This window comes from Saccostrea cucullata, unplaced genomic scaffold, assembly GCF_032062105.1.
Source record: "Saccostrea cucullata isolate Sc308-1 unplaced genomic scaffold, CSIRO_AGI_Scuc_v1 ctg1709, whole genome shotgun sequence".
Taxonomy (NCBI): Eukaryota; Metazoa; Mollusca; class Bivalvia; order Ostreida; family Ostreidae; genus Saccostrea; species Saccostrea cuccullata.
In genome coordinates, this window is record NW_026938781.1 from 1 (window position 1) to 12,120 (window position 12,120).

General features: G+C 34.0%; 1 protein-coding gene across 2 annotated transcripts; it reads right to left on the bottom strand.

The window, feature by feature from the left end:
- Positions 1-1,577: 1,577 nt before the first annotated feature.
- LOC134251241 (potassium voltage-gated channel protein Shaw-like) lies at positions 1,578-10,308 on the bottom strand. Of its 2 annotated transcripts, none has more exons than XM_062733629.1 (4): positions 8,727-10,308; positions 6,802-7,723; positions 6,297-6,494; positions 1,578-1,920 (listed from the first exon to the last, which is right to left on the bottom strand). In XM_062733629.1, the coding sequence occupies exons 1-4, from the start codon at positions 9,309-9,311 to the stop codon at positions 1,862-1,864; spliced, it is 1,764 nt and encodes a 587-aa protein (XP_062589613.1). In that variant the 5' UTR covers positions 9,312-10,308; the 3' UTR covers positions 1,578-1,861. The 2 variants fall into 2 exon arrangements, with proteins under 2 accessions (XP_062589613.1, XP_062589612.1); XM_062733628.1 differs by having other exon boundaries at positions 6,796-7,723; positions 8,727-10,304.
- Between the last annotated feature and the right edge of the window lie 1,812 nt (positions 10,309-12,120).

Sequence of the window (12,120 nt, forward strand, 5' to 3'; positions counted from 1 at the left end):
GTAATGATCGAGAAATAACGAATAATCCGTCGTCAATTCAGGGTGTAAATAAAGGACTAACAATTAGAATGGAAAACGTTAGTCGGCATTTGATACAATGATAAACTGAATTTGCTGACAAGGTCGTTGTATCGACCAAAGAAATTACAAAATAATATGACTTTAAACGAGACTGCTGATGTTCTTGTCTTATCAACTTGTTTGTCAAAAATTTACCTCATTTTAGAAATTGTACATACGTTGAGCATGCTCCTGCGTATCGAATCAACTGAGATATATTAACTACGTATTCATTTGATGAATTTATACTGCTGCATAAGATATGGAAGTTACTTACGATTGAAAAGTTAAAATAATCACGTTTATAATTAAGTTTGGTTGTTAGATTACCATTAACGTCTACCATTAACGTCTTTTCAAGTAAAATATCAAAAAATGAAACAGATGTGTCAGAGTCTGTGGTATCTTTTATCTCAAGCTCACTGGGATATATCGTATCCACATAAGAATGGAAACAACCATTGTCAATTGACAATGCGTCGTCGATATATCAAAATGTCGAGTTGAAGGCCACAGCAAGTATTTTCATCACTTCAAGTGTAAGATTTTGGACAAAATCTGCTTCATATGAATACAAAAATAGGTCTGCTAATAACGGGGCGCAAGTGGAACCTATTCGATTCCAGTAGATTGTAGGAATACCTGCTGAAGAAAACCACATAGATATTGTCAATCAGAAACTCTTGAAAGCATCTTTTTGTCAACTTCAGAGTTTTTGTGTGTACAATCAGAATCTTTTTTCAGCAAAATAATTTTGTAAATGACAAATGTAAGGAAATTTTAGAGTTCTATTTTTATTGAAAAAGCAGCTGTCTTTGATTTAAAAAAGCATGTTCTTTAATTTATCGCGGGGAATGGTTGTGTATAAAGTTAAAAAGTCGTACTTTTTTACGCTGTTGATTTTGGTAAAATCTTATGGTTTCAAAATTTTCCCAAAGTTCCTTGGAATTTTAAAGTATTCACATCTGACTTACACCACTTCTCGAATATATTGTTTAACAGTACTTCTGAAGTTTCTCCTTCACTACTGTTAATATTTTAGTGAGGAGTACAGAAAGAGGCTTGGTTGAACATTTGCTGGAACCCGCTATGTATCTTTGTTTGTAAGGTTTTTATGATTTTTTTTTCATAGAAGATCAAGATTGTCATATCTATTAGAATGATAAAAATAGTTTTCACACTGATTCGCCTATTGTACATTTGTACAATGTGTTTATTGTTTATTTTTTCAATTATATCTCGAAGTGGTCATACTGTATATTTTGATTATCCCAATCAAGAGAAATAAACAGAAAAATGCTTCTAGAAAGGCTTTCTCTCAGAATATGCTGTTTCAGGATTGTATTAATTTTTCTAACGACATAAAGTTAATTATTTTACATTCAAAAATATAAAGCTGTGATATAAATCTTTGCTAAAAATAATTTATGCTTTTAGGGAAAAAAAAGAGTCAATTATTTTTAATCAAATCTACCGCAGTTGAGTTGATGTAACTGGATAAAAAAACACTGAGGAGATATGATTTATGTGCTGTAACATAAACTTTATTCTGAAGTGGATAGTATATTTACATTATTATCACAGACAGCGAAATTAGTGCGGAAAACAAAGTAATGATTATTCGGACGATGACGGCAATTATCAATACAAGATTTGTAATTATAATTTAGATGGCATGTCTATTGTGCCACGATCAAATCCACCTGCTAACAATTTGTGCAACTCCAGTATTCCGTATGGATTTGACGTTGTCACGTGACCAAGTACAATCCCTGACAAGCAATTATGACGTCAGAGTTGATCAGAAAACAGTTATGGAACGCCGCTTCGATGCAGGTGTCATTCGCAGAGATCCAGTTCCTAAAACATCAATATTTACAAGGTTATCAATGTAAGTAATGCAGATTCAGTTTAGTATTATAGTCACCAGTTCTGACCATATCTATTTTTATACGTTTGATATACATAATTAAACTATAAAAATATCAAATCATTAGAAATTCATTGATTTTATTTTATTCCGAAATGTGTCAAAGTTTCTGTGTGTAACAATTCTACATGTCATCTACAAGAAAAAAAAATTACAGCATGCATACATGTATTACTTTTGTTGCAGAGATCTTTTTGGAATGATATAATTGTTCTCGCGTTTCAAGGGTGGTCAATGGAAAACCGATTATGCTGATGATTTATTAACAGTGTGTAGATATTCAGCTCTAAAAACAGGCGGATAACACCTAATGCATTCCCAAATACCCAGGTAATGGCCCTAACCAATGTGAAGCATCTTGTAAAACAATCAACTCCTGATGTTTCGCGACTAGCTATTTGTAAACATGAAGGAAAAACCCTGCTGGAGAAGGGATCTTTTATGTCCATTGTTATGTACACAGGAAACTGAACATTCATTCCAATATTCCTCCAGATCTGGCATATTGAATTCCGTGAACATATTCCTGCACTTTATCGCACCTTAAGAAATGCCGCTATATTGTTTATATGCCTCGTGAGAACATATTGTTTCAAGACAATCCCCCCAAAACGAGCTTGATGAAAGTTATATGGATCTAATTTCTAGCTTAGCATTCAGTATGATCTTCCGTATGATCTGATCAGATCTATTTTTAAGAGCCCATGATAATTAATGTAAAATGACTTATCTTCTAATCTTTCCTTTTTTTTTTTGCTGTGCGCTGCATTTACTATCTTACGTTGTGTTTTGCTAGAAAACTTTCCGGAAATGAGTAAAGAAAGGTTTTATGACGTCACAGGAGGCACTTTGAAAAAACATTTAAATAAAACAAATGTGTGCGAGAGAGATGTAAAGGCGTTTGCTTTGTTAATGAAAAACAAATTGCTTGTACGTAACGTACACTATGAACCATTCCAAAAATTCAGTCAATGCCATTTTCTGCACTCTCGAATGACAGAGAGCTATTCGCATTATTTGATTCCTCTGCTTTACCTGAATTATATAACAAAAATTTCTTAATTCCTTCTTAGGGTGTACTTTAGTCAGACAATCATGCCAACTAAACAGCTATCAGACAACACTGCTCAACAGATTTCACAGGAACATATATATGAGTTTTGAGAATTAAAAAATCAGGCTCAAATACGAATTATTCCTGACTTAAGATTTGTCCTTCTTGGTAGGGAGGCTATATTTAACACTCAGTTTTGGGGGAAAAAATATATATTTCTTTTGTTTAACTCTTTTTATTGAGCCTTGACTTCTTCACGAGTTTAGCTGTACATATCTCTCACTTATGGACGTAATCGCCAATCTTAATATTGTTTGATCGTGATAAAATAATCATATTTATGCAATACCGAGTAAACCAATTCCAAAAAATAGAAACATCAATGCACAAGTCAATGCATCAGAATTTAAACCAAAAATGCACGTAAAACAGTGGGATAAAATGTAAATTCTAGATTACATGCAAGGTAAGAAAAGTAAACGTAGGCCTTGAGTTCCAGGTGTGCAATCAGGTGTAACGAATATGAAGTCTTTATATACCCTGTGCTTATATCGAAGAAAGGAAAAATAATATGGCGTATGGCTATTTACGAGTCGTGTTCAGTTTTAAATATGAAATAAAGTTTTAAAGCGAAGTATTTTCTGATAAAAAGTTCGATTTCTGAACGTGTAGATGAGATTATAAAAAAAAAAAAAAAGAAAATTCAACGAATTTATTTTTTGGAGGATGATCTCTTTTTAGAATTAACGAATAAAACAGTAATCTGTATTTATTTTGTTTGCGACACGATAATGCACCAAATTACTTCTTAAGAAAAGGATGACTTCGTTTTTACAAATTAATCTTAAATAATTTTTTTTTTATTATTATTAAATTGCCCCAAAGGTTCTTATTATTTTTGTTCATATATTTACGCTCCAGACACAAAATAACTTTATCGCCCTCCCTTCCTATTAAATGTAAATGTATTTGTAGTTTTTCATTAGTTTATTTCAATCAGTCAATTCTAGCGCTATTTAAAATGTATTGTTTCTGCATAAATATGACTGTCTTAAAACCATGTCTCATCCTGAACCTACATTTTGTTTTATCTAAGACATTGATATTCCTGATGTTATTGGTAAATTTTAAGCTTACATTAATTCATACTTGTACATGTTGCAAGTTATTTACATCACAGATTACAAGCTGCTAAATTGCTAAAAGAATAATAATTATTCTAAAGTAATTGTATATTTCTTACTAGTTTATCAATATGACTGATTGAAAGCCGATATGCAATAATTCAATCAATACTTAGTTCAGTCAAAAAAGGGTAAATCCCACCAACATACCGAATTCGTTCAATAGATGATTTTCCTGTGCTTTTCGTTAAGAATTTTTATTTTGCGTGTTCTTTAAAGCTGTCAAAGATCCAATCATTTCGAAAGACGCCACATCAAGAAAATGAATAAAAGTAAAAATTGTCATTTTGTTTGTCGTTTTCATTATCCTCAAATGCTTCGGGCCTAAAATTGGACACAATAATTTGTAAGAAATTGATGAGAGTTTAGAGAAACTGGGCTTTTGTGTTCACTAATTTCATTTGATGGCCTGCGTTGCTTCTTGCAATTCAATAAGAAGCCTGCGTTTATAGTTTTCCAAAATAATTCTTTTTTAACATGATTTTTAGCCCTCTTGCAATATGGTTTTAATTGAAAAAAAAATGTGAATTTGAAAAATTTGCAGACATGTTATTTCTTTTTTTTTTTAAAAAAAGATAACGAATGGATCTCTCGGTTTGGGCAAAAACGTTTTAAAATTTTAACGCAATTTAAGTCAGTTACCATGATCCGATATGTTTTGTTTATTATACAAAACATATCGGATCATGGTAACTGAATTGCCATAATCAATTTTTGAAGGGAGGATCTCCTTGCAAATAATTTTTATGACATTGTCATACAGATGACCCCAGTTTTTCCATCGCAAACCTTCCTTATTTGTGTAGTATATCAGAAATATTTCATTATATATCACCTTCTAATGGTGTTTATGTCTTCCAGTTTTTTTACCTCTCAAGAACTTCCTCTGAGCATGTTCAATTTTTAACCGAGGCATGATACTCACTGATAAGTTGATGTTGGAAGGATTTCAAATACCCCGTTTAAGGCCGGTATTTCGTAAATTCTGTAGTCATTATAATGACCGTGGTAACAGATACAACTTATCATTGAGTCGTATTTTGGCTGATTTGTTTCATGTTATTATGCCTTTCCTTTTATCCTGAATTTGACAACGGAATGTTCCATCTACCAGATCAATACAAAGAGCACACGTGGATGTGACTGGACAACAGGGGATGCTTACTCCTCCTAGGCACCTGATCCCATGTCTGGAATTTCCAGGGGTCCAAGTATTAAGTACTTTAAATACAAGTATTTATATTGTTAATAGATTTTTAAAAATCGATTACTGTTCATTAACCTTCAACATTCTTTTACCTTAGCCAAAACCGTATTTTTTTTAATATCATAAGACATATTTTATGGCAAAAAGTGAACGCTACAATTGTATCACTTTCTATACCTTTATACATGTACATGTCCTTTTATCAAAATATAAATGTTCTTCAAGTGGAGAAGGGATATTGTTGTTCGAAATACTCGTCAAAATGAGAAGTGATTAGAGGAAAAAGCAAAATGAATCAATTTTTTTCTTTTCGGAACAAAAATTATATTTGATGAATTTGATAAAAAATGCAGGAATAAAAAAAAATCCTTGTTTGTTTTGACCATCCAAGGTAAACATCAACTTCTTCAAATCTTAAAATAAACAAAGTGAAATTCCCAAGAGATCTTCAGCCCAGAGTAAGACAAGACCACTTAAAAAGTTTAGGAAAAAGTGTGATCTATTGCAGAAAGCATAAACAATTTATCCACACAGAAATGAAAATACTTAGGTGTCACTGATAGGTGAAAGTGTATATATAAACTTTCAATAGGTGTTAGTGATAGAACCAAATGAAAACTCAGATTAAATATCTTTGGGTGCTGTTGAATCCATTCAAATTAATGGAAAAAAAGAATTGTTCGGATGGACATAAATCACCACCCAGAACTGAACTAGGTTATCATAGTAATCTAGACGATAAATCGGAAATAAGCATGTACCTTTTTAGAAAAATGATTTATTCTAAGATGATGATTACCGTTTACTTGTTTACGTTTAATTATAAAAAAAACTTAACAAAGAGATGTACGCAACTCTTACCAGAGCGATTAAGTCTGTGCATCGGTGGGGTTGCAACCTCTAAACTACTACAACGTCGACCAGGAATCTCATTGATGTTCGACAACTTCCGTTTTTGTCCAGGTGACCCGGAACTGGCAGGTGACGTGTTTCCGGGTGGGTTTTCATCTGTAAATATTACGCTAATACCGGTCTGTTCTTTCACACTTTGAGGGGACTCTGAATAACAATACATGCATATAAAGTACTTTGAAGAAAGAAAAAAAATAAAAAGTACAGAAAGAATAGTCAGAAACATGCAGTTTCGAACAATAAAATTAAAGAAAAGACATGCTTTGAAATTTAAAAGCAAAATTTAGTTTAGAGTTTTACATGCAATCATAAAAATGAAATTATGGTTGAAAAATGTTCTTTCTGAAAACCTTCTTTATTAAACAATATACAAATGCAGCAAAATTGCTCTTAATTCTTCATCTTGTGCGGAAAGACCGGAATTGGATGGAAGAGTAAATTAAGTTACCCGTACTATTGCAGCTGCCCAGGGCACTGTCGTTACTATTCCGTCGAGATTCTTTACTGGAATCCCCGCCCGAGGACCCGCTACACTCCACTGGAGTCAAAGTACCAAAGGAACTCTCTTTCAGAACATTAGCGGCCCCGACTAAAACGTTCTTATTTTTCTTCGGTAGTTTCATTTTGGCTTGTGCATGTGAATAATATAGTGTAAAATTGCTTACGATAATCGGAACCGGAAGGGATAGCATTAGCAGACCGCATACTGCGCATGCACAGCCAATTATATAGCCTGTCATTGTTTTTGGCACTATATCGCCATATCCCAGCGTTGTCATTGTTTCAACCGCCCAGTAGAAACTAATTGGAATGTCAGAGAAGCTATTTAAACTGTCTTCTTGAATCTGTTCAGCAAAGTAAATCAGCACACCGAATATCAAAACTCCAATTATGAGAACCAGGAATAATAAAAGCAGCTCTTTGGCACTGGCTCGAATTGTGTGTCCAAGAATTTTCAGACCGCTGAAATAGCGTGTTAATTTAAGAATACGGAAAATTCGGATGAAACGCAAAGCATTTATAAACAATCCAGTATCAGTCATTACAAAATCCGGTGATATGCAATTCGCAATAATGAGAGTGTAGAAAGGAATAACGGAAAACAGTTCGATCCAGTTATAAAAGTCTTTGATAAACTTTGATTTGTTTGGACAAGAAATGAATCGGACAGTCACTTCAAAGGTAAAAAACACCATACACATGTACTCCAACACAACAAATATGATGTGGGGACGGGAATTCCGGACCTGTTCGACTATGGTTCTGGGTTTTACGGAACTGTTTCCGGAAATGTCGTAGCGGAACTTGGAGTGGGTTTCCAGACAGAATGATGCGATGGACAGTATAATGAAAAATACGGAAATGATGGCAAATATCTGAAACAAGAGAAAATAGAATAAGAGAGAAACATTGGCAATGAAACTATAAACATGTCGTATACATGTATATCTGAAGGGTTATGCAGAATAATAAAAACAGTACAATGACGAATTTCTGGAACAAGATTAATGCTTTTCAACTATTCTTAAATATGCTAAACATTTGCTAAGATTCTTTTTGTGTATAGGAACTCGAGCTTATCCCCAAATACTACACAATCTTTTGTATTTAATTTGTATGCACATTAATCTTTAAAAAAATCTGACATTAGTTTTATGTATTCTATAATGAACTAACGAGGTAGATCAAAACTGTATGTGCTTAAACTGTGAGTTTTGTATATAATGCATGACAAGGTTACCCACCTACATATGATGAAAGAAATAAACAGACAGGGCGTTATATTAAGAAACATTACCAAACCTCAAACATTCTCAGAAGAATACCGGTAATTAGACGTACATATCGCTGTTGGAGAAAATTTTATTGCTCATATATTTCGCTAAACACAATGCCTAATAAATAACTTATCTAACAAAGAGGTAGATGTAAGTAAAATTCTATTTAAAAGCCTGGCATTGCTTTCAAGTTTTGCATACAACTTTCTTCAATTTTTTCACGTTATGAATTTCATTCGACATCTCTCCCTTCTGTCTAATGATTTAGAATGCATGTTATTTAAAGAGAAAAATATCTTTTATAATTTTCAGCGTGCTTTTTTTTTTTAGCTTAAAAACCTTTCTTTGTAAATATAAAGGCATTTGTATCAGCAAATACTCAAAAGCATCATGGTTAAATGCGCTGATCACAAAACTATTACGGTATGAAAAACAGCATTCTGTAGCATACCTAGGAAATGTTTTCCAATTCTATATACCAAATAGTCTGGAGACATTTTACGAATGCAGAACTATGGCAGGGTAAAATTAGAAGTTGCTATTTATTCAATTATTTTTTTGTTTAGGCTGTTTAATTTTTGAAAGCTTAAATTATACATACACGTGATAAGCTGTTGGCTCTGGGTTCGTCTACAATATTCCAGATCCGAATTTTCCATCTTTCCCAAACGGATTTCTTCACCTCAACGAAATCCTCGGAAATTCCGAATCTTTCCCTCATCGCCGACTCTTCCTCATCGTCACTCTCCGTCCCGGGGTCATGACCCTCGAACTCTGCCAGAGTCTGCTGGGCGTCCCTATGGGCTCGATAAGTGTTCCAACAACATGGTTCTATCTGGTTCTCGTCCAGACCCCAGTAAGCGAGCTCTTCCTCGAACGCCGGGCCACACACGTCCATTGGAATGTGGAGTTTCCCTGTCCGGTAGTAATTCAGTATCATATGAAACATTCCGGAATGTCTGTCGAAGAAAAACTCTCCCGTAATCGGGTCGTACTCCGGTGTGTTTCCGGTGGAGTCCGACAGCCATGATAGTCGGGTATCTGGAATGCTTTTCAAGGTGGTTTTATAGGTTTCGAACTTGACACCTCCTACATTGAGCACAATCTTATTTTCATTCCTCCTTGATTGTGGAATCGGAATAATGGAAGTTTTTGGAGCAAAGATCGAACGTCTAAAGCTTTCCATTTAAAACTAAATCTAAAGTAAAGAATCATCTGATATTAACGAGTCAGAGAAATAGAGCAAAACTCGCACTGTAGCATCGGTAATAACATGGTCTGATAGATGGATGGCGATGTACCAATGACGTCTCAGCTTACTTCTTGGAAAGCAGATGCCCGATACATATTAACACGAATACTGTCAATACACGTCTCTTTGCATATACTTATATACCAATCGCAGATGCAAACACCGACAGCCCAATCCCACCAACCACAAATACTTTTAGGCAGTTCGCACTGAAGATGGAAAGTTGTTGAAAAAACACTGCAAGTATATATTACAACGATTAAAATGTTGGCATATCTTATAAACAGTTTATACTGTGTAAATACGAATCAGATCAGGCTCTTTATACAAGTAAAATTTCTCGATATCATCAGAATCGAAGTGAGCTCTCGTTTATAATCCTCTTGCATCTGTGTTAAGCCGGGGCACTGGAAACAAAAATAGAAAAATATACGGCAGTTTATAAGAACTCCATGAAACCGTTTATGTTTACAAACTTTGTGAGTTTAGAGAGTTCGATATTCTTCTTGTGTAATTAATATATTTATATGTATACAAGCAGGAATAGGATGTCTATCCTCTGTAAAGCTCCACGTAGATTTGTTTTCTGGCGACAAACACAGAATCCTCAGCGATATAGATCAATTAACGGAAACTGTTCACATTTAATTATACAATATGCACCTGCGATTTGTGTAAATATTAAGTAACGGAATCCGGGAAGGTTGAGGAGCTTATTAATAATTAAGTCTGATTAATGATGAATCTTATCTTGTAGGAAGACTTGTTTTATCTCTGATTTTCCAATTAAGATCGACGGAGTGACGTGATCTGCTGGTCTGTTGTGAACAAAGCCGCTGTCAATTGTCCGTTTATGTTTAAACAGAAGGAAAGATGTTCAAATAATCTTCACTGCTCACTACAAAGCGCGCGCTTTTCTTGTGACCACGTGGGAAAAACATCATCCGGTTAGGGAGGAACAAGGAATGGGGTTCTGGAACAGATAGAGTACAAACAAATTACCCCTCTGACATGCCTATCAGCAGTTTTACTGAGAGCTTTCAAACCCTGTCAGGGTTTCGTTTCTCCTTGTACCAATAAATTCAGGGTCGTTACTGGAAGGAAATCACAATATAATCTGTCTACACATTATTTTCACAAGATAAGCTCATGTTGAGCTGATAAAAGGAATCTTAAATTCGGTTCAGATTTTATTGAAATTGACATGCACAACTCTTAAGAAATAGATTTAAGCATTTCAGAAGTTAATTTCCTTCCGACTTCTGTTAACAATGGATATAAAAATTATAAATAAAGCGTCCTTTTTAATGTTTACATTTCGCTTTATTTGTTTGACTGTATTATTTATATATACCGGTATATAAACACCACCCACATAGGTTAACTTTTTTGTGAACTCTTGCAGAAATATTTTAATATTCGTAAATCTGTATACGTGCTTTGTTAATATTAATATGAAATATGGAGAAAACGATCAGTTATCAAGCGCAGAAGTTCAATTCGTTGAAACAATACATATCAGAATCAGATAAAACACAGACCTCTAAGAATATAACATTAGATGGGATCAGATGCCATTGATGAATAAGCACCCCCACCCTCCTGTGCTCTCTTTCGTGATCGAGAAAATGGAAAAAAAAATCATAGGCTGTTCAGTGAGGACATGTATATATTGGCCTAACAATTTGTATGAAAAAATGAAAAGGCATTTAATTTATGACAGATGATTGTATTTGCTGTCAAGGCCATTGTATCGATAATAGCATTTGCAAAATTTTGACTTTAGATTGATGTTTGATTGTTGATATTTGCTATGTGTTGACTTGTTTCATCAACTTGTTTGTCAATAAATTGAATTGTGCAGCCAAATAAATTTTATGTTATTTTATTTAACAAACTAATCAAAATTGTTCCGTGTTTTGTTCTATATTTATTATTTATTTTGCATGTCTGTTAGGGAACTTCGTTGATTTGGAATGCCAAACTCTTCTTATGTCTTACTTTCATTGATTCATAAAATCGCCGATTTATCTATAATGTACACTTTCAAAATCTTATGATAACAATTCCTGTAACTGACATAGTTTTTAGTCTGTGAAATTCACACCAAAAAGGTTATAGAGGAGATAAGTAAAGAAACGATAACCGATATCTGAGATTACCTAGATTGCGTAATTCTACACATCAGACTTTAAAGTTTACAAATACACGATTAAGATTCGTATATTTTTATAGGGCGTTGACATTGCTAGCTAATATTGCCCTCAAATAAACCTCAATTTTCAGACAGACTTTCAATTCTTTGATGAAACATTCGAACTCGAGAAAACGTCATAGGTCTTTGATGACGTTTCTCTTCAAGGTTGTAAGGTCATGGTGTCGATACGTTAGCGCAAGTGTAAGCAGTGAATTATTAAAAAGCACCGTCTTAAAGATCTGAAATCTACTAAATCTTCAGATAACGGGGGCCAATTGTGCGAGCACGCCATTCCCATAAACTGTCAAATCAGCCGCTCAGAATCAGGATATTGAGGTAGATTGTGTTGTTTCCGTAATTCTGTATTCTGATTGATAACCAGTAAAGTACATACTGCGAGATAATCCAGCTCTTTGATCCAGCACTCAACGTCAGCAGACAAATCTCTCACTCACACAAAGGCAAAGGACGTATAGGGTCTGGAATTGGACTATTATTTTGTAATACAAAACAAAGATAATTTTGACTCCCGCAAGATAATCGTTA